The following is a 26,525-nucleotide window of genomic DNA, read 5'->3' on the forward strand; positions in this document are numbered from 1 at the left end:
TCTCCACCTAAGAGACTTTCGTCTTGCAGGCAGCCTGCTGGTGCCCGGAAGGAGGTCACTGCCGGGTGGCAGGGCGTCCCTGTGGATGGCCCCCACATACTGGCTCCGCGTCCGGAATCTTTCGGGACGTATCAAGCTGTTAGTGGGACGCAACGGATTCAATTAAGTGCGTATGTTCTCACAACCGTCAGGGCCTGCAACCACAATTGACTGTTCTCTGTTTCGCCGTCCTGATTTCCCATCTCCGCACATTAGAACTACCGTGTACAGCTTGCGGGGTAGCGAGCTCTGTTGTCATCCCCCTTGTAACACAATCCGTAGGTTCCGAAGTCCCCGGTGTGTTGTCCAATTTCCCTCCATTCCAGCAAATATCATAGTAAGTGTGATGTTCGAAGTTTTTGTGTTTGGGGGTCAAGCGGAGTGCGCCGCGTCCTTGCCCGAGGTCACCAAGCCCTGGCCGGACAAGGGAACAGAAGCCAGCAGCATCCGAGCACCCTGAAAGCCAAAACCAGTTTTCCTGTGTCTATGCGAGCCCCTCCAGGATATCGCTCCCTCATTCTCCTGGGCAACCGTAGCCCTGTCCAGCTGACGAAGTAACCTCAACGGAAGAGAACTTTTCCCCCCGACAAATTTTAAGCCAGTTGAGCTGTCTCGCATGGATGCTAACGTTGAGAGAACTCCGCGGCACTTTAGTTATGCTGGTTCTCGTTACTGACGTTCCGCTTGAGCAGGTCTCCCGAAATTCACTCTTGGAGTTCCTTCGTGGCCCTCCATCGATGACGACTTCCGCGGTAGCCCGATGTGTTTGTCATAAGCTGCAGTCTGGTACTCGCATACGTCCTCCAGCGGATCTTCGTTGGTAGCGTGTACAGAAACGGGCGGCCCCAAATGTCTGTTGAAGTCCTACCAAAGGCGTTTTATCTTCGACACACAATGCCAGTCGCCTTCACAGGCCGTGCCATTAAACAAGGTCGTATACAGCATATGCTAACAGATATCTGGGCAGTGACTGTTGGGCGCGACGCCAAGAATCTCTGCGTCAGCGAGAACTGGAAATCCAGGGCTTTAATGCTTTGTTTGTTTGTGTCCGGGACCACATCCGACACCGGGGTTCCACACCGGCCTTCGCAGCGCCGTAAATTACCAATACGCTTTTTTAGGCCACCGATGTCGAACAACGTCTCGTATCTCCTCTCAGTGTGTTCTCACGCACATGCACGTGGAACTGCGTAGGGAGTGAGGGGGTGCACTACAAGAGCAAGCCTGCTCCGGGACGTCCCTGTAGATGCAGCTGAGATTGTTGTATTTGGTTTTGTGTGTGTGTTTACAACTCACGCCCGGACATCGTCGCTCACGAGCAGTGGCTTCAGCGAAACATATATAGGTATCAAATGCACCCAGCAAACGCGTCTGGCAATGCCAAAGCGGTGGCTGGCTAGGACCTGATGTGGCGAAGGGACCAGTGATGTAATGTGTGGACAGTGAGTACGGGATCCGAGCGAGATGTTTCTCCTTTCCTTCGGCAGCGTCGGAGCTTTGCAGGCGCCTTCGAGTCGGTTCTGCGCGGCTATTTCGATCTCCCAGTAAGAACCGTCGTTTAGCGGCTGGCTTCAGCTCGGCCCAGGAGAGCTGTGGACGCGGCGCCGTTTGGGAGTTCTCTTGGTCAAGGCAGCGTCTTTGCAAGGGGTGACCTGAACGGCGGTCCCCTATACATGCTTTGTCGAAATGCATAGTGAAAATGTATCGACAGCCAACGGCTTCATGGATGTAGCCTCCAAGCTTAGGGCCCGTCACACGTACCTCTTATATTACGGCGCTGTGATGTCTCTCCGAGGCGATGTAGACTAACACTTCGTGCGGACTCAATGGAGTACCTGAGTGACACAGACAAAAACAAGGAAGAGAAGGAAGGACGCGCCTTTTTCCCGGCCCTTCTGCTCCTTCAGTCGCGTGAAAATGACAACATCTCGACTTCATTTGCTCCTGAACGAGTTTGTTGCCCGTCTCCCTCTCAAGGAGCGCGTCAGCCTTGTCTCTCTTCCACGCGTGAAAGACTCAGCAAAGGTAGCCTATCGCCGTCTGCCCCGTCGGTGGGGTCGCTTGCCGCTGACCCTGCGCCCCCTTCGTATTTCCACACGCGTAGGGACGGCCGTTTTCCGACAGAAGCGAGCTCCAAGGAGAGGTGCGGCTCTGCGGACGGCCGACGCGAGAGGTACGATCTCGCCGGCTCGTCTCGCCTTCACGTTGCTTTCAACCTGCCCTCTTCCGAAGCTCCAACTGAATACGCGGAGAGGACACCTCTCCGAACGAGCCTTGTCAACACACTGAGAATCCAAGAAGAAAGTTCTCCGGCATGCCGGGTCCTGCAGTCTCCCAGAAGGTCGTGTGGGGCAGCAGTCTCAGCTGGCGCAAAACCGACATACCATTTGTGTGGATCGGGAAGGCGCGAGGTCTTGTCCGCTAGCTCATCCTCCTCTTTGAACAGGACCAAAAGCGGGGGGAGCAGAGATATACGAGGTGCCGAAGCCTCGAACGGTCCAGACGCGGTTCCGGTCCGGGATGGAGACACACGGGGACGCGCCACGGGAGCCGGCCTACCACAAGTGGCACCTGGCATACGCGCGCCGGGGGGCGCGTTCTGGAGGCGTGTGGGTGGGGTGATTGTAGGACCAGGGGAAACACTCAGGTGTTCTCCGCTTGGAAGAAGACGTAAAGGAACTGCCTGGGTTGCGCCACCAAGGGTAGCTGGTCAGAAATCCAGACTGCCAGATAGCGAAGATCAGAGGAGAGAGGATTCAATGAGTGGGAGTGAACTAGAGCTGCGCTGTCCACCTGCGCTCACGACGGCCTTCGACGCATCTCGAAAATGCCAGATAACAGCCAAAGAAAGCAGTCGATCGGCTGGCACACGTTCCTCTGGAGAGACGGAGCTGGAGGAAGTGACGAGTGAAGAGCACAGGCAGCTACGACGGACAAAGTCTGTGTGCCAGACCGTCGCACCTACTTTAGAAGATCTTCACTGGGAGATCAGTCAGTGGTATCGCTCCACAGATTTCTACGCTGAGATGACGGCGGAGAAGCCGACAAAACTCGATCTGCTGCATGAACGCAAGCACCCGGGTAAGCGAAGTTGTCAGGGGGAACAATTTCAACTCTAGCCGCGAACCTCTACCGCCAGCTAGACGGGTGGCGCCCCCGAAGGTGTTTGCCTGGACTCGGGTGTATTTTACTTCATGCCGACCTGTTGGCTGGTCTTCCCGAGTGAACTCTGCCAGTCCTCATTCAGAGTACAGTCTGCGCCCTCTTGCGACTTCGGCAAAGCCTCAGTACGAAGCTGTTCGCACCCTTGATCTACACTGGATGGCCCCCACGCACTGCCTACACCATTCCGCCGTAGAGCTGCAGATTGTAATGGAGCACTAAGCTTCAGAACAGACAAACCGCTCCTGTTACTGTTGAGCCCGACCGCTGCCGCACAGCGGCATTCCCGGCTAAATCCAGGCGTCGGATGGAAAGGGTGGCTTCTGGAAGCACTTCCGTGGCGTTTGCGTCTACCCCGGTTACAGTGTGTCATCCCATGGCAGCTTAGTTTCTCCCGCCAAGCTAACTTCGTACTCCTTGGAAACGGCTCATTTTCCTCCGGAAACTGTTCCGACACTGCTGGTTGGACTCAACAGGAAGAGCATCGTCTTGTCCGTTGCGAGGTTTCAAGGCGCTATCACCCTGTGCAGCTCGCTCGCCAGTGGACTGGAACTACACATTAACAACAGTCGTTGTAGACTGCGCGTCCGCTGTCGGTACCAGGCTGCAGAGCGGACATGTTGTTGTGCCTTCGCTGTCTGCAGTCACAGGCCGGCTGCGAGTGGGACGCCTTTCTGTCCTGCTGTGCCTCTTGCTGTACTCATCGCTGTGCCAGTCGGCGATGTCCATAGTCCCTCTGGACTGCCTGCTGCACGGAAACTTCGCTTATGCTGCCTGCGCTTTTCTCTGGACGGCCATCAGTGTCTTTCCTCTCCTCGTCACGGACATTGCCTTGGGTAAGCGATTCCGGCCAAGCTTAGAGTGTCTGCAGCTATCGCCACCTCCTCTGCAAGGATTTCCTTTTTTCAGTCGTGCTCGCGGTTAGCTGAGTGGGGCCGAGCGGTCTCCGCTGTTACGGTAAATTTGAATCATGTATTACTCGCTAGTGATTGCGCGTTTGTTAGCAAGACACGCTGCACTCGTCAGTCGCTACGGCTGTCACCAGGCCAGTGATGCCTTCCCAAACCTCATTGGTCTCGTTAAAACCGCGGTCGCTCTCCAGGAGCGCGCAATCAGCCCACGCCTTCTCTTCGCCAGCTAGGGCTAATGCCGCCTGCTCCAACTTCGCTTGTGACAAGGCGGCATCCCTGTTTGCAATCTCAGGTCAGGCCTGCCAGGGCTCCGTTCTCCGCTTGTTTGACGCTCTCTCGCCTAGGCTCCGGGGTATTGCGGTCTGCACAGCTATCTACAGCTGCTTCCAGACGTTGCAGTGGTGCATGCTTTGCGGTGCGAATCTGCTCATACTCTTTGACGGTCTAAACGGTCACCCGAGTTGGATTCCCAGCGCTGAAGCGAAGGAAGCTTGCCCGAAGTTCAGCTCAGACCCTACCAAGTAAGCCGCAACCCCGATGCTGCGTTTGTGGAATCCACTGTCCCGTTAGTCAACGAGAAACAGCTTCACTCCCTCTGCGCGGACGCTTTCATCCAGGTGGGTCACTCTGTTGTGACAACGATACGAACTGTACGGCCGAAACGGTTGGTCCGGCTGCGTTCATTGGGCCGTCCAGACGCTTTGTAAAGGAACCCTCTGCATCTGCAGCGCCCCTGACATCTTCAAGGCTCGAATTTTTACTGGACTCGATGCCATGCTTGCGCTGCTGTCTGCAGGTGCAGGGCCACACCCGGTTGTTTATTCTCAGAGACCTACGGGTGCCGAGCGACGGCAATCGCTTCTATAGCGGCGGCATGGCGCCGTTGGTGCGCCACCCGCATCGCCCTTGACTGTCCGGTGTGGCCCTTTTTGTGTGCGGTGGGGTTCTTGATCCTTTTTGGTTATGTTGCTGCCAAGGTGAGATTCTAGGGGCGCCGTTGTGGTTCATCAGACGTGTGGGTCAAGACCCATGAATTTCTACATTGGTCGACAGCACAGCGTGCGCACGGGTACACGCGGCGTTGCCCTCCTGAGAGGCCCTCGCTAGTGGCTGCGTTTGGCGTTTGTGTGCTACGTGTTTCTTTGAAGGAGGATGCCTGCACCCTCACCCACCAAGTTCCGAGAACTGCAGCTAACTTGTGTTTATTCTTGTGCGCGTGGGTGCTTATGAAGAGAGCCGAGACGAGGGCGCAGAAGTGCAGTCTGTGAGCGAAGTTACACAGCCAGAACCTCGCCTGACCGCCCCAGGTTTTCTCGTTGACGGAGATGTTTAATCAGGGACAGGAGGAGTAACGCACTGCTGTCAGCGAGGGAACTAACTGTCGTCAAATGCACAGCTACACTGCTTCGATCTCACTTTTGAAGGTGTTATCGGCTTTCTGTGTGCAGGGGCCCGCGTCGATTGCAGTTTTATCCTGCTCCTTCTCCTCAGTGCTCATGGTGTTGCTTCCTATAATCATCAGTATAGGAAAAATGACAGTTGCAGCAGGAGACACATCATGGTACTGGCAGACCAACGAGATCACTTTCGACAATCTTATAGCTACGGGTCTCATCTTCTATATCCCCGGGGACGGCTTTATCTCGACGCTGACCTCGTACGCGGACCTGGACCAGCCCGTGCTCTTCGCCGCCTCTATCCTGTTTCTTGGCAAATGGGCCAATGTGCTACTCACACTCGAGGCGGTACACGTCGCCACAGTCACAAGTTTAGCTCAGTTTGGTGAGCCAGGCTTCTGTGTATAAATAATTAAATATATATAGATGGATATATATGTGTCATGCCTAGGCACTCGTGAATTTGTGCAAGTGGCAGCTCGGGAAATTTTCTGGCGAGGTAAACATACGTGTGCGGCTACGCGTACTGTCGGCAGGCCACCAGTGGATAATATATTGGCGTAGCACTACTGACAGCGAAGTCGAGGTCTCTGCATTTTGAGCAAATGCAGATGCGCACATATGCAGTGTGTGCGGACGCAATTGTCGCTACCAGTGTATGCAAGAAGAAAACAGTGTTTCGTAGCGCTGAGCCGTACACTGCTTATCCCTTAAACGTGAAGGCTGCAGAGTCAACAACATAGTGGGCCACTGTTGGCGACGACGGTCGTCAGGCACTGTCACTGGGGGCTGCTTCCACTCGTCGGGTTGACATTGCACCGCGTCTTTAAAAGAATATCACTTTATGTGGCAGAACGTTACAGGATGTGGGGCTTGTCATCCTGTTGCTTGCAGGTGTGGTACGCCCAAGTGCGGATGCAATAAGGAAGTTCTTGTCGGAGCCGTTTTTTCTACCGTTCTTCAAGAGTGCCCTGGCCGTGGTCGGCTCCGTCAGCATTATCTTGGGCACTACACACCCGTTCTGCCGTATAATATCTGTTGTTTTTTCCGTCTGCATTTGTGCCGCCTTTTGCCAAGCCGTCGGAGTTAGCTTCCTGATACCCTGGTCCGCTTGCTGCGACGCAGGCTGCTTTCTTAGACGCCAGGAACCAAACCGCAGCATCAGACGCTTGCTACCTTTTAGAGAGCCAGATGCCATAGTGCAGAGACCAAGAGGGACTTCGAGAGAACTTGGTCACGACCGACAGTATCAGAGAGGAAGCTCTCAGTCAGTAGCGAGCGACGCGCCCACTTCCGGTGCTCGAGCGCCTGCAGGCGAGGAGAGTGCTCCTGTCTCAGAACCGCCCCACTCGGGCATCCACGAGGGTGAACATCTCGCTGGGGAGTTTTCCGAGTCTAGGGGGCACCAGAGAAGGCAGACTCGTTTACTTCCTCCTTTTCCCGGCCTTTGGCGAAGTTCATGGCGGAGCTGCAAGCGTGTCTTGGAAGAGCCTTCCGCATTGACGGCCTCCTCGATCAGATTGAGGACGGGGGAGGAGCTAAGCGGGTACACACGCTCAGCGATAGCACGCCGGAGTGATGATCTTGTTCTCCCGCGCTGGTTGTTGTTCACCCTTCTACATATTCCTATCCTGTTGGTGGGTATCTGCATAGCTGCTCCGGTTTATGCCGTCAAGCAGTGGCCGGGGACGATGTTCAAGCCAGCGAGTCGCCAGTTTTCCAATGTAATTCTTTTTGTCGGCTCATCGGCTCAGAATATCTACCTAAGCTGGGTGTTCGGCATCCGGGAACAAGTCCGCCATGTCGGCTATGTTCGTGTGATCGGACTGTGGCTCATCGGAGTGGCATTTCCTGTTGTCTGCGGTTTGTTCCACTATCTGCATGAGAGAATGAGCTGCCTCCTGGTATTTGCCTGGGTGACAGAAGCCTCAGTGGCAATACTTATTGCGATGTCGCACTTCGGTAAGCTATACAGAAAGCCGATGCGAAATCAGGGTGCAAGGGACGAGTCCCTAGCACTCGGTCGATATTGGGTTGCAAGGCGCAGCGTCATCGGACAGCGCTCCAGTTGCGTCAGGCGACAGGATACTGCTTACCTTGATGTGCAGTTTACCGAATACTCGTCTTCTGCGTTCACTGAGAATTACTCGTGTGACTTCACGATAGGGCAGGCTGAATGTGGCTTCAGCTTCAACCGTTTGCCTTCCAAAGCGAATACGGTAAACAGCTCTGAGGATCCAAGAACGGAGGACAGAGCCTTTCGGCGTCGGCAGGGAACGAGGAGCCTCCCTCAAGTCCCCTTTTTCCGGCAGGACTGCAGGCGCGACCCGCGGAGCGTCCGTGGAGTACCGCTCCCCAGCCAGTTGACATCCAGTCGCCTGGAGGCGTACTGTCAAGCTGTTAAGGCTGATCTATACTGGGCTTTTCTGGGCAACGTGGAGATGATGCGAGTAAATCTGAATGTCGCGCTCACCGGGAAAGGTGCTCAGCCTCTGCCTCAAATTTGGGGTTTCCTGCTGAAGTTTGTTTGCACTCCCATTCTCTCGAATGCCACGGCCGCATCTATTTGTGACGCGGCCTACTACTTGTTTGGGGATATCCGCACTGGTCTGTTGTGGACCGGGCCTTGTATTGCGGTCTGGACAGTCGTCCTGAGTGGCCTTGCGTGTTCCTTCGCTGGTAAGCAAACTGCACGACAGGGAAAACGACAGGAAGAGCTTCCCGAATTGGGCACGTCTGAGTAGCGCCGCTACCCGCATCTTTCTTCAAACCACACGGCAACACCAGACTCCCGGGAAACGGCAAGCTGAGTGTAGAGCACCGGAGGCCATCTCTTCCGCGTACCCTCCGCTGACCAAGACGCCCCGCCGGGCAGCCCGGGATCGTCGGAAAAATCGTTGTCTCATTTGCAGGGAACGGGGCGAACTGTCAATGACGGTTATATTTGTGGTTCTTCCCGAACGCTTACTGCTTTCTTCATGACAATATGCGTTCACTAAACGCGGCGCATGTCGGTCAAGCAGCTGATATAGCTGTTCACCCACATAGGGAAACGTCTCTCATCGAGGCATGCGGCCCGCCTCGTACCGGCTCGGCGTTTTAAAGCCCGAAGTGCACATCAAAACTTTAGCTGAATACCTCGTGGCGGTTGACAGTGTTTTTTTAACATGCACCATAGCTGGCGCAACAATCGTAAAAGACCAGCAGTACGATTGCCGTGTCAACCCTCGAGCTGCATGGCTCCTGGAAGCCTGGTGCATGAATCTCATGTGTGACGATAATGGTGCCTATTTCATCCCTGCAGGACTGCTCTTTCCCGACATCTTCCAGGCTTTACTCCCTCGACGGCGTCTGTCGTTTCTGCCTGTGTGGCTTCCGCTCTCTCGGCGGTCGAAGGTCATGGCGCTGTTCCTCGAAACGCTTCCCCCCCACACGACAAAGACGAAGCAAGCAGCTAATGTCGAGTACAGCCGGTTCGAGTGCCGAGGACTCGGCGTGGCGGATAGTCCTGAAGAGCAGTCGCCACGGAACCACTGAAAAGCGCGATAACAGGCCAGGCTCAGCACCTGTCCGCGATTGATACTTGGAAGGCGTCGAGCGAGTGGACTAGTGTGGCGGGGAGCAGTCCGTTCTGTTGGTAAAGTCTTGGGTTTGGGAGGCGGCAGACTGGGACATGTCCTTGCTCGATACACACGTGGGGGCCTGGCTTAGTGAAAAGCTTCAGCTAATGCGTCACTTTCATAGGTTGTGCCACCGATCTTCGAGCTTTTTTCTGTCCGTTGAGGTGTTATCCAAGCAATGCGGGCCACCAGACTTCAGAGTGCCACAGCTATTCAAAGAACACCCCTGGCTCCGACGCCTTCTACCTTGCACCCGGCATGCCTTCTCCCATCCCAGTCCGACATGGAGTGAGTGCCGCTGGAAACTTTGCCGCTACCGTGTCCGATGTCCCACTCCGCGCTTTTGATGTTGCTCCAGCCGTTTGAGGTAAAGAAACCGGTTCCTGCTGTCGGGGTAGACGGGGGTAGTTACCGCCGGAAATAGTCTGGAGGGAGTACATGCTCCTTCGATGCCAACGCTCACATCCGGGTGCTCGAGCCTAGCGGGGCAGAAGCCACCCATCGCTGCCCGGGTGCGAGGTTTGCCCCTGATGGTTAGGAGCGATCTGTCTGCCTTCATCATCTTTCGAAACAGTGCTGGTGACGTGCATTGTTTATTCGAGTTCATTCGCGGAAGCGTCAGTCGGCTGAATGTGGTGTGTTCTGCCCCTGGTTGTGCCGGACCACTCTGTGGTGCCCTCTGTCCAACAACGGGCAGCACTCAGTACTGAGGTCCACCAGTGTCTCGATCTCCGACAGCAACTTGTTCCTTGGCGCGTCACACTACAGAAGCACTTTCACTGTAGAGACGTAGAATGTAAACAGCGAGTCCACGCTCCTGTTGTTGGCACGCTCGTTGCCCCGGACGCTCCAGGAAATCATTGGCTTCCCCTAGAGTGTACAGCTCACATCTCATACGATAGCACTGTTCCACAGAAACAGCAGTCCGTAGGCTTCTTCTTAGTTGTCCCCCGGTCTCCTCCCTGCCCACGGCGTCTCTATGGCCGTCCCAGAAGGTCCGCTCCCCGCGGGACAACCGGTGTACACTCTCCGCCTGCCTGGCAGGTCCAGCGTCTTCCTCGTACCTCAACGGCTGTTACGGCACCAAGCGGCGCAGAACCACTACACGCTACGTAGCTATCGCCGCTATGGACGGTACTCCTAGCCGCATATCACACAGTCACTATGGCGGCTCGCCCAACGACTATCAGCCGAGTGAACACGCTGCCTTTCGGGTATCATACTTTTTCTGTTTTGGTCCGGTGACTGGCGAGCGGGACCCTCACAGCAGCTTGCCTCCGGCGGCTTTAGCACACCATGTGGCCGCAGGCAACGAAGCAGTGACATTCTCCCCAGCAATGCTAACTACCGACATTGTGGAACGTCCGAGGTCTTCCGTGAAGCGGGAAAGCCGCACAGCAGAACCACCAAGGTAAGGCTACCGTTCTGATTGAAAACGAAAACTGCTATTTCAGGCGTCAGCGGAACTGCGCAGTGGGCACCTCTATACCTGTACGAACCCGTTGGAGTCGTGAACGGACGGGAACACCGAAAGAGACAAGAAGCCGTAACACTCTGGATTGGCACTCTAAAGCCGCCTCAGGTCGCTGCCACTGCATTGGCGCTTACTGGTCCGTAGGGCTTGCTATGCTTCCTTCTCCTTTGGAGTGTGTAGAAGAGACGGCCCATGGATATCTGCGTGGCATGCTGTGTGCCAACCACTACGACTAGCCCGGCCTCAACCGGACAAGCCATCTGAGAACTCAGGGTCTGTGGGCCTGGGTCCGAAAGTGATCACGTTCGCTGTGGCTCTATCAGAATTCCCCAGTGCGTTGTCGGCCCTTGAGCAGGAGCTCGGCAGCGACTCAGACTGCTTCAAAACTCCATCCAGCTCGAAACCGGCCAGCGAGGTCGGGTGATGCGTCCGCGGCGTGGCTAAGGCCACCGAAGCAGCAAGACCTTGGGTTAAGAGGAAGTGACTTCCAGAAGCGGAAGTACACCTTCAGACACTTGTTGTTCGCAGTTTGAGATAGAACACCCCCGAATCGGTTTTCTCAACTGCTCCAGGATTACAACACGTATCCGTGAATTACCAAAAAGAGATCCACGCGCACACTCGATGACGCCTCACATACGTTCAGAGCACAGCGATCAATCATCAACGTGCGTCCCAGAGTTTTTTCCTGTCACTGACTGGTGGCCTGCCTGATACGAAGCTCAACAGACCCGACGCTCACTGGTATACCCCCGAAGGTACATCGAAGAGGAACGCAGCTGCTGCCCGAAAGGCTGACGGCACTGTGGCACTTGCCTGCAGTACACCGGGCTCAGGGCCTGCGGTATGAGGGCCGTCGAGGCATTTCACTGTTNNGGCCTGGGGCCCGTGTCCCCTGACCTGAGCCGGCGTGCGTCTCCGGTGAAATTCCTGCAGGAATGCCCGCTGGACCGAGGTGACGTCGTGGCCGTCAACCTCCTTCAAAACATGTGAGGCGCTCAAGACAACATAGTCCCAGTATCGGTGCATTTTGGTGACAGGGTTGTACCTCATGTCAAGGATCTCCAGCTTTCTGCATCCCTCCAACATGCAGGCAACTGACGCAAATTCTTTTACCCTGTTTCCTGAGGCATGTAAGGTTTCCAGAGTTGAAAGAGTTTTTAGGGGAGTGACATCTTCGATTTTGTTGTTTGAGATGTCCAAATGCTTCAGGCAATCTCCCAACCTCCGAAGGAGCTCGGGGCAGAAGGCGAGGGCGCGGTCTGTTCTTTGTGACACTAACGAAATCTTCGCGAGTTGTGTTGAGGCGTTCAGGCCTTCAATACGCGTGAGAGCATTGCCATCCAGGTTCAGATCAGTCAAGGACGGCAGACAATCGAGGCCTTCCAAAGACTCCAGCTTGTTGTTTTGCAGGTAAAGCCGTTGCAAGGAGGGCATTTCTCTGAAGGTCTTGACATTGGAAAGCTGATTGTTGAAGAGGTAGAGGACCTGTGAGCACACGATACAAGATACGGAGAGAGGAAAGAGTAGAATTCGCTTCCGCGCAGTCAGGAGCGGCCAGGGTCCTGCTCGCGTGCACGCCCAGCTCAGGCAGAGTTCGAAAACTGTTCTACTTTTTACACATTTCGCATGTGTCCACGATATGCAACTTGGACACCAGCCGGGACCGCCGAGTGCACTTCCGAAAGCATGCCTACTGCCAACCTGAAGATGAGGTAACTGAGCAAGCAGGTCGGAGGCGATGGAGTCGATACGTTTGCCGTCCATATGCAGGTGTGACAGCCTCGCAAGATGACTTCGCTTCTCTTTCCGCGTCAGCCGGGCTGAGTTCAAAGAGTAGTTCTCCTGTGGGGGCAGACCCGCGGCAGCCAGCCCGGAGTGCCCGCCCTGCCTGGCTGATGCTGATTGCAATGTAGGACTATCATCAATGTCAGATCGCTCTGATTCTTCTGTTGACAGCGCGCCTGCAACGTGGCCCAAGGACGCCATTGTTTTATCTCTCTGGGCTCGCGCTGCTGTCCCGCTTCGTGTGCCGCTCCTCTTGGTCGCAGGAGGGGCCCTCGAACGAAGTACCAAGCCGAGTGTAAGACACACCATCTTCACGCTAGCCGTCTGCGACCGGATATGCTGATGCTGTCGGGCAACCGTCCCGGGAAACCGCCGTTCCCTCCTCCGCACTGTGGCAACCGGACTAAACAGGAAGCTCCAAGGATGCTCGACACCACCGATGTACCAACTAAGGTGGCCAGTCTTCCTTCATACACACTGTTGAAATGTGATCGGGGGGGCCTCTTTCATTTGTGCCGGGATCTTGCGTAACTAGGCTTTCGAGAAAGACCGGCGAAAGAAGGAACAGTCTGGACATGAACCCTGTTTGGATGCGGCAGCAACTAACGGTACGGGAAGTCGCCTCCGTTCGGCGACCGGGATTGTTGACGAGGTGGCTGCCGGCTATTGTGGAAAAGGTCGCGACCCTTCTCCACAGTCAAACGAGGGTGACGCTCCACTGACTGACTGTAATCTTTCACCACGCCGGAGGCCTGTGGCCTCGTCAAGCTGTTGCTTCTCTCATCAGCATTTCTATGGTACACTGACACTCGCGCTACTGAGCCTGGAACTGCCCGCCGAAAAGAATGAAAAGTGTCTCAAAGGATGAAAATGCTCGTCTTTCTCGAGCGATTCACGCGAGTTGCCTGTTCGTATTCCCGCTGGTGTCTCCAAGTTGTCCGGACCTTGTAATATGCTGGCTGAAACAGCAGTCGAGGATGATGTGTTGCAAGCGGGTCGGCTATGCCTTAGCTGTCAAAGTATAACTCAGGCGCTGAGCAGGGTTCCCGTTCTGGATGATTGGAGCAGACTACAACCCCTTTGCTTCATGCGATTCGCCTAGTCTCAGAGTAAGAAGCTGACTCTCCTGTCGGACTTCAATTTCCGGCCAGACTCGACTGATCCAAACTGCAACGCCACTGACTGTGGGGCCGCCTCCCGCCGTGCCTGCCCAACGTTTCTCGTTCCAGGAACGCAAGGCCGGCGGCCCCTCCCGGGTTGTCAGTACTCGCCCGGTACGGACAGACACCAGCGTGGAGGCGGCCGGGAGGTCCCAAGTACGCGATCGTTTACGCCGTCACTGGTCCACCCTGACGGCGCTGCAGCCAGCCATGTGAACCGCCCAAATCTGCGGAAGCATTTGCAACTCGAAGCCCGCAGTTCTAGGAAAGGGGAACGTGTGCCAAGCCGGCACGACCAGCTGACTTTGAGAAAAGCGGCACCGCCTTCTCGATAGGTTCATTCAATGTGACGGGGCCGTACTGCAAGAGGCCAAGTGCTCCGCAGACTCCACCGTAGACCGGAGTGTGTAAGTGGTTCACAGGTCGCTTATGATAGGAAACATGTGACTGTTCATCGGCCTCTAAAGCAGAGGGGCTACCGCTATACAGGGTATGAGAGTGCCGTTGCTCGCCTTCACGTTGGATACAATACGTTAGTTCCAGCAACAGAACATAGCAGCCAAGAGATTCCAACGACGCGCTGGGAAGACAAAATTCCTGTGCGTGAACAGTTTACAAATCGAACAGTGCGCCGAAAAAAAGTGGTCCCATCAACTACGAAGATAAAAATAAATTCTCTCCCTTCCAGGTGACGTCCCTTTTTGATTGATGGGCGGTTGTATACTCATGACTCCTGCTGCAGGGTACACGACGCGGGCAACCGTGTTCAGTACTCCTCGCCGTAGCCCTCCTCCTCACCCTCTCCTTCCGCCGTCTCGATGCCTACCTCCTCGTAGTCCTTCTCAAGAGCAGCCAAGTCTTCACGAGCCTCTGAGAATTCTCCTTCTTCCATACCCTCACCGACATACCAGTGGACGAAGGCTCTCTTGGCATACATCAGGTCGAACTTGTGGTCCATGCGACTGAAGACCTCCGCAATAGCAGTGCTGTTGCTGATCATGCACACTGCGCGCATGACCTTGGCCAAGTCTCCACCAGGCACAACGGTAGGTGGCTGGTAGTTGATACCGCACTTGAAACCGGTGGGACACCAGTCGACAAACTGAATCGTGCGTTTTGTCTTTATTGTCGCGACCGCCGCGTTAACGTCCTTAGGCACGACATCACCGCGGTACATCAGACAGCAGGCCATGTACTTCCCATGACGCGGGTCGCACTTGGCCATCATGCTTGCGGGCTCGAATGCAGAGTTCGTAATTTCAGCCACAGAAAGCTGCTCGTGGTAAGCCTTCTCTGCGCTGATGATCGGAGCGTACGACGAAAGCATGAAGTGGATACGCGGGTAGGGCACCAAGTTCGTCTGGAACTCGGTGACGTCCACATTCAGTGCACCATCGAAACGGAGAGAAGCTGTGAGTGAGGAGATGACCTGCGCGATCAGCCTGTTGAGGTTGGTGTATGTCGGACGTTCGATGTCGAGATTGCGGCGGCAGATGTCGTATATGGCCTCGTTATCGAGCATAACAGCCACGTCGGTGTGCTCCAACAGAGAGTGCGTAGACAAGACCGAGTTGTAAGGTTCGACCACCGCCGTGGACACCTGGGGAGAGGGCCAGGAGCAGAAGTTCAGCTTCGATTTCTTGCCGTAATCCACAGAGAGACGCTCGAGCAAAAGACAGCCTAGACCAGAACCCGTGCCACCACCAACTGCGTTGAACATAAGAAAACCTTGAAGGCCGGTGCAATTGTCCGCGAGCTTGCGGATACGATCCAGGGAAAGGTCGACAATTTCCTTGCCAATAGTGTAGTGGCCTCGAGCAAAGTTGTTTGCGGCATCTTCCTTGCCGCTGATCAACTGCTCCGGATGGAACAGGTGGCGGTAGGTACCCGTGCGAACTTCATCCACGACAGTCGGTTCCAGATCCAAGAAGACGCAGCGGGGAACCTGAGAGTACAGTCACAAGAAGATGTACGCCTCATACACAACGGAACGCATTTAAACGGCCATGTGCAACACGGGTATCTGAACTTCTGCGCTTACATGCTTTCCAGCGCCGGTTTCAGAGAAGAAAGTGTTGAAGGCATCATCACCACCTCCAATTGTCTTGTCGGAAGGCATCTGACCATCCGGCTGGATGCCATGCTCCAAGCAGAAGAGTTCCCTGTAGGAATGAACGGGACAGACATATCAAAACAATATTCCCACGACGGTAAGAGCTACGGGATCCTCGCCGCTATGCTGCTGCTCCCGAATCCCCCAATTCCGGAAAGTGGGTCGGCAACCAAGTGCACCAGTTCCACTGCCGAGGATCAGCACCGAAGACGAACATCAGAGCAGTAATTAACAGAAGCACCTGCCGGGGGGGACACGTAGACCGCCAACTCAGCATTGTGAAAAAAGTCTCTACAGGTCACAAGGGAACCGTAGTCTTCGACGACGAAAGAAAGGACCGCAGCAGAATTGACCTGCGGAGCAGTACGCAATGGCGCCCTCCCCCTGAAGACACGGTGTCAGGACGCAGAACGCGGGACGGCAGGACGGAATGCCGCAGCAGCAGATTTCTTACCAACAAGCGTTGCCAATTTGGATGCCTGCTTGGCCGACGTGAATGCTAATAACCTCTCTCATCTTGAAAACGAAAAAACGCAGAAGGGTTCTTGCAGATGCAGTTCCGGTTCCAAGGACAGACGGGTGTCTTCAGGAACAAAGGCGGGAGGCAAGCCGGCCTAGCTAGAAAGGAACGGGCGATCAGAATGCGAGAATCCAACAAGGAGGATTCCCTGCTTCTTCGTCTCCGTCTGAAAGACTAAAATCACAAAAAAACTAAAACTCGATGAACTATCTGTTACTCCCACGAGTGCGGGTAGCCAACCGCGCTCACGTGTTGCACCCCCGGGCCACCCACCTGCGGCGGTGTTCCTCGGACTGCGGTTCAGCAGGCGCATCTCTCCCCGGGTCAGCCCTGGCCCGGCTGCGTGACAGCCTGCCAGACTTGTGCCGAGGACGGACAGGACGACGTGTCCCACTAGCCACGAGAGTCGCTTTCGGCTTTTCTACAGAAAAATCGGCACAGTTAGATGCAGGGTGAGGGGAGACGGCTAGCTCGTAGAACGTGGTATGCCATCACGCGTTTCAGCTCAAAAGCCGCTAAGGGCAGACTGAGACGGTAGTACGGTTAAAAATCTCCGGTCAGCCACTGAAACAAAAGGCTTGGCGATGCAAAGACACTAGACGGTCTTCATTCAGACGACTTCGTCGGTTCTTTTGTATTATAGCAAGACCACCGTCGCAGAGCGTTGTGTCGGGACCGGCACGTATTTGCTCGAGGTACTTCTTTTGAAAGCCAACATTGTGTCTGCGTGTAATCGCGGCTGAAGGTAGCTACGAGAATCTCGCCGACCGAGGAACCGGCGCACTACAGGGGTGTATGCCATCGGGTGGCGTTTCTCGTTTGCGGCCGAGCGGCAATACGGCAGTACCCAAGGGTGACAGACTCCTTGGTAACACAACCCACACCTCAGCCAACTCCACGCGAAGTCCCCTGGATTCTTTGTCACTCGACACCCATCTTGCTTGCAGGGTTGAGGGGTGGCTTGGTTGACGGAAATGATTGCCACCGAAGTCGTGCTAGGCTCTTCGTGGCGTCGTTGACGCTAAGGTCGACTATCACACGAAGCCTGGCAATCACATAGTCAACACTCGCGAAGTTCCCGGTCTGAGGCGATGGCCTTAACTCACGCATGTCTGTCTCTCTTGAGTGCTTCCGCTGACCCATGCACGACGTACGAACCTGGCCGTCGGGCTTAGTTGGCGTTCGTGAGAGGTACGAGCTAGTGCTTCTCACTCTGCTGGCTAGTTGTATGTAACGGGTTCCGTGCTTGGAAAGAAGGCGCCAGCAAAGCAGAGCGGTGACACGCACGATGAGTGGGTGCAATATGCCCGACGCCCAGGTGACTTCTGAGCTCAGACGACATCAGTTTCCTGGATTTTCCCAAACGTAAAGCATGTTTGCTTTTTACGAGCCCACCCGACGCCTGGTGGAGTGTTCTCTGTCCGACACCCGGGGAGAATCTATTGTTTCATCGTAAAAGGTGGTTGGACTGGGGCCAAGTAAAGGGAATGGGTCTCGCTGCCAAGCTGCTTGCCTCTATGTCGGTAGCCTCCGGCGTCCCCCGAGGCCCGAAGCCGGCGCAGCTGAGGGAACGGGCCCGTGGCCCTGCCTTTGGAGAGCTTGACGCAGAAATCCCGGAGGTGGTACGGAGAAGTTACGAGCCAGATTGGACGAAGCTCGAAGAGCTGCTGACCTGCAAGTACACTGCTAACCTGGTGGATCGGCATGTGGCCACGGTTGAAAAACTTTGCAGACAGTATTTGCTGCACTATAAAGGCTTCCCCTGGCCCGACCTAGTCCGGCTCACCACGCTAGTGCGCCACCTTGTTGCGAAATTCCATGCAGGGCGCGCTGAGTACGGCGTTGCCCTAGAGATGCTTTGCGAGGTAGCTAGCAATCCTTTCGTGTGCTTGCGGGCCTCTGAACCACTTGTTTACGCAGAGGCGGCAGTAGAGTTCGTTGTCGCGCTGACGGCAGCCGCCACCTGCGGCTCTGGGAAGCCGTCGACAGAGGATGTACCCCTTGTGACTAGTCAGTATGGACCCACTGCAACCGGTGATGATGATGCGGAGGACCTGACGAAGCAGCCTCGAGGCAAACCGGCGTACGCCAGCTTGCCTCTTGACGACGGTCGTGTCCGGCCTTCTTGTACCGTCTCGAGTAGACTGCTGAGGTCACAGAACGCTGTTGAAGTTCCGCGGTCTTCGTTGCCGACTTGTCCGAGCCAGTCATCAGTTGTGGTGCCGGACCCGTGTCCCTTTGGTGGAAGTGGGGTCCCGGAGTATGAAACTGGCAAGTCGGGATCAGTCCCGTCCCATAACGCGGACCGGCAGCATGCAACAGTCGCTGATACAGGCAGTCAGCGGAATCTGCATCACCATTCTCCTCTGGCATCGAAAAGGGACGCGAGCCCCACAGACTCCGCGGCCAAATCACAGACACCCGAGCACTCGCCGCGATCTCACAGCACGCCGGAAGAGGTTTCTCACCGCCTTGAGGACAGGCTGATCCCAGAAATTGACACAAAGCAATCCGCCGGCGAAGAGGACTCGTCTGGTTCTCATCGCGAAGTCAGCCTGCCCAGCAGTTCCGCGACAGAAGACGCCTGGCGAGAGAGGATCATCTCCGTGAGCAGCGCGGTGTTCAATTTCTTGACGCTGTTTGCTGGGCAGTGGCAGCGACCCCCGGAGGCGGTGTTTCACCGCAAGAGACATAATACTGGGTAGGCAGCGTTGGCGAGAAGTAAGCCGCCTTGCTTTCGTAGCCTCGACAGTAGATCATTTGCCGTTCGCGATGCCAAGAACGACGCGTAATTTCCCGGACCTTCCGTGCTCACATATCGGCGCTGACACAAGGAGAATCCTCTCAATGTACCTCTCTCAGCTCGCAGAATCGGAGCGCAGAGGGCTAATCTGGTGGAATAGCACCTCTGAGCAACTAGGAACCTGTACAGTTATGGCCCCTGGCAACACACCCGGTCGTGTGTGCTGGAAGCGCGGCGTTGTGGTATTCTACCCTACCTAACCACAAGGCGAAGGAAGAAGACGACGAGTTAGCTGAGCCTCTCCACAGCTTCCATTCGTAACCACGTCCCTTCGGCGCCGTCGGGCATCGGTTATAGGAAACTTCATCCGAGAATGCGATCGCCTGACGTTCTTGAGAATTAGCAGGAAGGACTGTAGTGAACGCGGGACGGAGCCACTTCCCTGAGATCAGTCCTTCCGTCGCATCTGCCGTTGTAAGACCCTCCTTGAATAAGAGAGAATGGGGCTTTCTGCCACTCCCTGTATATTTGTTAGTTCCGCTCAGGCTTCTCCACAGGCTGCCTTTTCTCCGTTGGCGCTGCCGGCGTTCCTTCGTGTAGTCGATTCAATGAAATCGGCTTTCCTGGACCCAAGCAGCACCACCGGTGTAAGAAATTCAATTTTGAGGGGCATGGCAAGAATGTCAGCCTGGCCTTTAATAGCCGACCGCCTATGTGACTGCCGAGTCCTAACTGCACTTCTCGTCCAGCTTCGCCTCGCGCCGCCTGTTCTTTCCCAGATTTGTGTCGCAGCTGCCGCGCAGGAAAGGACGCGGGAGGACGCTACAGAACTATTGATTAATCTCACGGAGTCCGCCGCCAGTGACACTACGAAGGTGTTTCGAGACGCAACGCCGGAGCACGCCGCAGCCCTTGTTTCCAGCGCAGCTGCTCTAGGTAGACAGCTGCTTGTGCCCGGGTACTGCCGCCATGTCTCCCACATTCGCAACGACTTCCTTTCTGTGACGGCGCTGCTCTCCGCCTATAAACACTTGCTCCCGCTGTTTGCGTCTTCTGGTTTGCTGGGGCAAATTCTCCAAATCTGCTGCACTCTAGAGGGACGCCCAAGGCATGCCTTGGTCGACTGTGCGGCAGAGGACCAGTCGCTCGGCGAACGACGCTCCCCCACAGCCATAGGCAAGTCTGAGAGAGGGGCAGCTCCTAATCCTGACAAGGGTTCGCTGTTCGACTCCGGAACGTCCCCGCCACGGAAGGCCACCGGCGGTCCGCCTGGTTGGTCCACCTGGTCAAGACAGTCCGCGTCACCCGCCACCTGCCGAGGACTGGACGCACAACAGCCGGAAGCTCAACACGTGAAGCTTGGAAGCCTTGGTGTCTCTCGGAAGGACCCACAGAAAAGGCTGCATAGAGAAGAGAAAGAGTTCAGGGGAAGGCCTTCGTCGCACTGCAGGACGGAACTCAACTCGTGTGAACACGGAACTCGTTCGTCGTCCGTGCAGTGCTCCTGGGTAGCACCCGAGATCGCCACGCGTCCACATCCGGGACGCCTTGACAGCTCCGACAGTAGACTGGAAGAAAGTCCTATTCTGACAGCTGGTGGGGGTCAAACCTCGCCCAAATGCGGTGACGAAGCGGACGCCACCATCAACGAACGAAGCTGCGATTGCCGAGACAGAACAAACTCATCGGACTATCTGGACTGTTGCTTTCCCGATCGTCGAGGGAAGACGAAATCTCCTACAGGCCTAGTTGCCAAGGGCTACGAGGATGTGGAGACGCTGCAACTCGGGTGGCTCGTCATCGTGAATTGCCTACACGACGGTGACTGCCGAGACTTGATCCGCACATCATCGTTTCTTCAAACACTGCTGGACTTTCTGAAAGCCGAAATCGCCTCAGGAGGGGTCGAGCAGCGTCCTCTGAACACGTGGAAGCTCGACGGTAATCACGGACACCAATCACAGGGTCACTGGCGAAGCCGGGTTACGACCTGGACTCACCGTTTAAGGTGTATTTTGGAAGCAGGGTGTCACAGAGATCCCGTTCCCTTGCTTCAAGCCCACGCCCTGTACACAGCCGTGCTTTCCTGTCGCTGCCACCCTGGCTCAGGTTCTTTCCAGGAGGGTAAGTGCGACTACCTTGCTTGTTCTGTGTGCGGACTACTCGCAGCGACGCACCACCGCGTTCTGCTTCTGCACGCAGTGGCATGCCTCCGTCCAACGCTACAGCACTTGGCCGACCAATTTCTTGTACTCGGGGGCCAGTCATTGCTGCTTCATGTTATCGCGACGCGCCGCTTTCCCGATCTCATCACAGACTTCCTGAACCTGACGCTCTACCTGTGCGTGGGCAGCAGTGCATCCCAGCGAGCGTGTGCCTCGTTAACCCTGTCGGAAAGCGGTGGCAATACTGAACATGAGGCCATACGGGTCCTTGTGGACTGCGTCCAAGACGTGTCGCAAAAGGGAGCTACCTGGCCCCTGATGGAGGTTTCGCCGACTGGGGGGGCGTGGAGCCTGAACCGCCAACATTGCGCGCTCCTCCTTATTGCGGCTTTATGCACGGACTGTCCTCCCGCGCGGGAGCGCGTTCGCGAGGTTGACGGACTTCGCTTGCTGGCGGATGAACTAAAATCCAGTCTGGCCATGCTCGCGTGTGTACAATGCCCGACCGTGCTGGCATACATGCTCTGCATATTCGAGTGCATCTGGGCCGCTATTATAGGTGATGCCAGAAGCGAAAGCATTTTTTTGGAGCACGGCGGCTTACATGCTATGCTTGAGGCCCTCGAGGTCGCTCCGAGGACTCTGCAACGGCACGTGAGCTCTGGGTGTATCGCCGAGACCGGGTCTTTGTGTGGCGCATAGTAGAGCTATGTAATCAGGCTGCTACAAGGTTCGCAGCTTCATGAGAGTCCGGTCCACACAGGGGCCGGCCTATGAGCGGCAGCTGTTTGTTGCTCGCCGCCTGGCCTACGGTTAGGGCTTCCACTGTAGCTGATATTGCCTGAACAGTCGGCAGACAAAGAGGAAGAATTGAAACGCCTCTTCGTTTCTTTGCTCAGGCGGGTGAGGAGCTGGACGTGCGAGCTATCATGCAGCCCTGAGTTTCTATGTGAGAGGACTGGAACCGTTTACGGGGGCTAGGCTGGGCGGGCCCGTTTCTTCGGGGTCGGCATTTTCTCGTGAGAGCCCTCACCTGAGGAGCTTCGGGCACTCGGACGCGTTGGGTGTGTGTTTATGCAGCTCCTCGGCTGCTTCACAGAGCTCCTTCGTAACGGTGAAGCTCTCGTCCTTTGTAGAGAATGGCGCTCTAGAAGCACCGGGAAGACTGCCATGCAAGTTCTTCTGCACCTATGGATGCAAGAGGAACTGCGGCTTAGCAATAAGGGCAAGCAAGGGAAAATCCGTCAGTCGTCCGGTTTGGCGACGCAAGCTGGCTGGCGAAGGACCTGTCTGCATCCAGGAGTGAAGTCGGGTCAATGCCGTCGTTCAGTTCCCGATGCCGGCGCGCCAGGTCTGTGGACTGGAGAGTCCGAGTTGGCTGCCGGTTCGGTCATCTTCTCCAAGAGGTCTTCCCTATCCCCATCGCAGCTTCGGACCGACTTCTCCTGGACTGGCCTACTTGAAGAGGCACGCCAGCAATATTTGGGAGAGTCACTTGAACTGCTTCAAAACAAGATCACTCAGGAAGAGCCACAAGTGGGTTGAAAGCGAGGAAGCCCGCCGCGATGGAGACCGTAACACTGGAAGGTTTCAAGTTTCCGCAGATAGGAAAGCTTTATTCGAAAGGCTCCACATCCGTCAGAACCATTCCCATTGGCAACTTGTCAGCTGCAGATGCACACGCTCCTGATGGCCCGGAGTGCCGGTTTGCAGTCCGTCCAGCTGTCCCCGCCTATGCTGTGTAACTATACCACATCAGAAAACACGGGTTCTCCTGACTGTGGAAAGGCAGCTAGGCACTTAGTCCTCCTATAATTGCACTTTTAATCGGGCACGCACCGATCCTGGTCACGTGGTGCGGCTACAGTTTGAGTGGCTTCACCATCGAGCTCCACCATCGGTCCGCGTGCCCCCTGCCCAAGCAGCACCAGTCAGACGCAGTTCGAGTGTGGTGGGCCTGGAACTTCCGACAAGTGCGACCATCCCTTGATCACTGTTAGTGCAGAGAATATGCTCTACTGTCCTAAAAAAATTGTCCTGGTTGAGCACCTCAGGATCTACGCTTGGACTTGTACAGCGCGGCGGCTACACTGTCCGGGAATTCCTCTGCTGTAGAACGGGGGCTCACAGGCTCAGAGCAGCAGCAGCTCGAGGTTCTGAAGCTTCACCCCGAGCGCTGTCTCCTGGAGGCGTGGGAGGGGGTGAGGAGCAGGCTCGATGGTGAGCCGAGTCTGTAGCGTTCTGGCAGTTCTGCGGAGGCTGTAATGCTACACCTACAATCGAGCTGACTTCTCTTTTTCTGGGTCGGTTGCTCATTGGGAGGACCCCGAGTACTGGACAGCGGGGTGCTCCTGAGGTGGCGAAGCTTTCGAGTTTGACGGAATCGAGACGCAGGCAAACTGTACTCGAACATGACCTTGACAATAATCTGTGCAGCTGGGTAGCCGAGTGACCTGGTGACGCAGTCAGGATCTCTCCGTAAAATGTGCATTCCTGCTTTGCACACCCGGGACCATCCCGGGTACCTCGGGAGAGAAACTACCAAGCCGTACAGAAATACGTTTGTCGTTCTTTCTGTCTCTGCGTCACTGCTGACCAGGAGAGGCTGTGACCCCCGTTCTAGCGGACACCATTTGGATCCAAGGTTCCGTTGATAGACTCTCTTTGCGAAGTGCACAAACATCACAGCCAGTGATGAGTTCGCGCTGATGAAGCACTTCACTCGGCTCCAAACTATTCCAAGAACTGTACAAGGGTCATCTTCAGCAAGAATTCCTCAAAATTAAAAGCCCGTGTCAGTGTCGCATCAGGACTCGGCGCAGCCACAGCAGCATACTTATGGGGAATGAAAAAAGCCATAGGCTGTTCGTTCTCTTGTTTTGTCTCTTTGCGGTGACCAAGAACACGGTCTAGTAGCAGGAGTCGGACAAAGCCGAAAACGCTGTCTTTCTTTCACTCTTCGATTTTTGCTGGACGGCATCCGTGCCAAGTGTAGAGCCCAGGATCCTCTCACGGTGTATCTTTCTGCCTGTGAAGCTGTGAAGTCAGTCAGCTACCAGTGTACTGGAGTGCAGTTGTCCTTGGAGAAGCCACGTTACTCCACCGTGTGGTGACACTCTTATCCAAACGGGCTAAAGTAACAAGGTACTCGGCGAGGCTTGAGGGCGCCCTTGACACATTTGAGAGCTGTTAAAGGACCCAAAAGGTTTTTACAGCTCAAAGGAATTCTCCCCAAACCTTCCTGTTCAGTCATGTTTGCTGTCCTCGTGCACTGGACAGCCAGCTGCTAAATCAGAGGAACCTTCTTCGCGGGGGGAGAAGAGGGTTTCAGTGTCGACCTGCTAGAGCCTCGTGGGTGGATTCAGCATGATTGAAAAGATGAGACTGGTACGTTGCATGTTACGTAAACAGCTGCCGTTCTAAACGTGTCTGGGCGTGACACTGAAGACACCTGTGTGATGCAAAAAAATAAGCGGACGAGGCGACGGCATCAGGCGTCGCGCACAGGTTCGAACAGCGATACGGCTCTTCTATGTGGCATTTTCGACGCTTGGCAGCTTCCAACTGGGAACGCCGACCACGCCCGCCAACACAAACCAGGGCCAGCAGGCGGGGCCCCATTCAACTTTGCCGGAGACTTGGATCCGCTCGTATACTGACGCCTACATGCGAGCAGCCTAGTAGCGAATGCTCACGAATATCTCTACGCCCTCGACACTAGCATAACCCACCAACAGAAAGTCGTCCTTTCGTCGCCCACTCCCTACGCTGGTCACCCGTACTCCTGACAACGTGAACCGCTGCCCACTGAAAATGAAGGAAAGTAACAAGCCGGTGGAGGCGGCGGAGGAGGAGGATCTTGGCAGATCTTCGTTGGTAATGCGCTCTTCTGGGGATTCATCCTCAAAAACTGGCCTCGGTGGTCTGAGTCGAATAGCTGCTCTCTGCGACTTCAGACAGCCGAGGTTCTATTCGTATGAAATGTACATGCCGACACGAAAACGAGTACATGTGAAGGAAAATACCTGGGCAGAGCCTGCAACTCAAGTCTGGCCACAGAATTTGTTCCTCTGCAAGTACCTCGAGATGAGGGCGGACCGCGAGGGTCTGCACGTGTTTCAAGACAAAAATGTTCTGGAAGTTGGCGCTGGTAGGGGCGGAATAGCTGTGTAATGTCTTGTCCCCCACTGCTGTAAGGAGAGAGAAACCACACGTTGGAAGTATCCCTTCCGCAATATGGCGAGGCTTCGGGACGACAGCCAGGATGTCTCCACACATAGTAGGCCCGGTCTTAGACACAGCACTCCGTCCACTTCCAAGCTTACCGACCCATTTTTCGAGACGGCCGGAACGAAGGACAACACGGAGTCCTACTCTCGAGTACTAACTGAGGGGCTGCAGCTGCTGGTCAGCTGAATCCAGTCAGGCATTCCAAAGTGTACTGAGCCCTGCAGCACAACGTAGCGTGGACTGGCGGAAAGAAGCTTAGCGTAAGCTCTGCCTCGCCTCCGGGGACAGGAATCTGTTGAGTAGAAACGAGCAACTGAACTGCCAGCAACCCAGGTCAGATGACGGGCAACTTAGTGGCAGTACGCTCCCTCTTTCTCCCGTTCATTCCATCGAGCAGTTCATGCGGCGCAAGGAGGCACGTCAACGGGACCCAAAGGTCGTAGTATTCCACTTGCAAACTAGGGAGTGGAAACAAGCAGCCGAGATGTCGTGCGCGGAGCATTCATGCAAGAGTAGTCCTTATCCACTAATCGTGGGTGCGCTCCCGTTACTTTCAGGGTGCGGCCTCACAGGCATGGTCGCTGCGCTCCTCGGCGCGTCAGTCACCGTAACTGACTCCAAGGATGTGCTGCCTTTGCTCAAGCACAATGTGGAGGCGTTCAGGGCAGAATGGAGGGACCAAGCTGATGTAAGCTGGGAGTGATTGGGAGCGACGCGTTTCTCTGAAAATGTGTCGTTTTCGACCCCTGGCAGGTCACACGGGGTACCTTTAGACCGGTGGTGCCTCAGACGTTGAATTCCTCTGTTCTAGGAAACATCGAGGCTACGCAGTCATTGTCCGTTGCTGTTCTGTACAAGGCGCGCCACAGGTGCACCAGCTAAACTACAGACACATGCCTGGATGTCCGATGCCCTACGACTGGGAAGTTACACATCACTTGGGGCAAGGTGTCGAGCTGACGACAAGCTAGCAAGAAGAGCTGCTTTTTACTCTTAGTGTGCGCACACTATTCCGCTTGCGTCCGTGCTGCTACGTCAGATTCGTTGCGAGGAAGCCGTAGCGCCCCCAGTCCGGCATCGCTCAGCCGGCTCACCACGGCGTTCGCTCTTCGACCTAGTCATCTGTAGCGACGTGTGGGCCGACAAGGACTTGCGACAGTCGTTTCCCTCGGTGCTTCTCGAGAATGCCCACCGGAATTCTGT

The 26,525-nt window shown here is 55.5% G+C and overlaps 3 protein-coding genes across 3 annotated transcripts in view; 2 read left to right on the forward strand and 1 right to left on the reverse strand.

Annotated features, from left to right (window-relative positions):
- CSUI_008695 (uncharacterized protein) overlaps positions 1-10,102 on the forward strand; it is a 10,381-nt gene extending 279 nt beyond the window's left edge. The window contains exons 1-6 of the mRNA XM_068068821.1: positions 1-166; positions 542-3,120; positions 3,846-4,037; positions 4,405-4,633; positions 4,909-5,894; positions 6,404-10,102. The exon at positions 1-166 is cut by the window's left edge and continues 279 nt beyond it. Coding sequence (XP_067919201.1) covers positions 5,501-5,894; positions 6,404-8,253 — 2,244 coding nt within the window. The 5' untranslated portion in view covers positions 1-166; positions 542-3,120; positions 3,846-4,037; positions 4,405-4,633; positions 4,909-5,500 and the 3' untranslated portion in view covers positions 8,254-10,102. The remainder of the gene's footprint in view (positions 167-541; positions 3,121-3,845; positions 4,038-4,404; positions 4,634-4,908; positions 5,895-6,403) is intronic.
- Positions 10,103-10,729: 627 nt separating this feature from the next.
- On the reverse strand, positions 10,730-16,428 carry CSUI_008696 (tubulin alpha chain). The gene is made up of 4 exons (XM_068068822.1): positions 16,119-16,428; positions 15,593-15,713; positions 12,308-15,496; positions 10,730-12,091 (listed from the first exon to the last, which is right to left on the reverse strand). Exons 1-3 carry the CDS (start codon positions 16,178-16,180, stop codon positions 14,318-14,320), a joined length of 1,362 nt encoding a protein of 453 aa, XP_067919202.1. The 5' UTR covers positions 16,181-16,428; the 3' UTR covers positions 10,730-12,091; positions 12,308-14,317.
- A 1,044-nt stretch (positions 16,429-17,472) lies between these two features.
- On the forward strand, positions 17,473-23,329 carry CSUI_008697 (flagellar associated protein; the record flags this gene model as incomplete). Its single annotated transcript, XM_068068823.1, has 6 exons — positions 17,473-17,476; positions 17,712-18,885; positions 19,463-20,868; positions 21,097-21,746; positions 22,173-22,628; positions 23,147-23,329. 6 exons carry the CDS (start codon positions 17,473-17,475, stop codon positions 23,327-23,329), a joined length of 3,873 nt encoding a protein of 1,290 aa, XP_067919203.1.
- Positions 23,330-26,525: the final 3,196 nt, after the last annotated feature.

The sequence above is a fragment of the Cystoisospora suis genome (genome assembly GCF_002600585.1).
Source record: "Cystoisospora suis strain Wien I chromosome Unknown contig_4941, whole genome shotgun sequence".
Lineage (NCBI taxonomy): Eukaryota > Apicomplexa > Conoidasida > Eucoccidiorida > Sarcocystidae > Cystoisospora > Cystoisospora suis.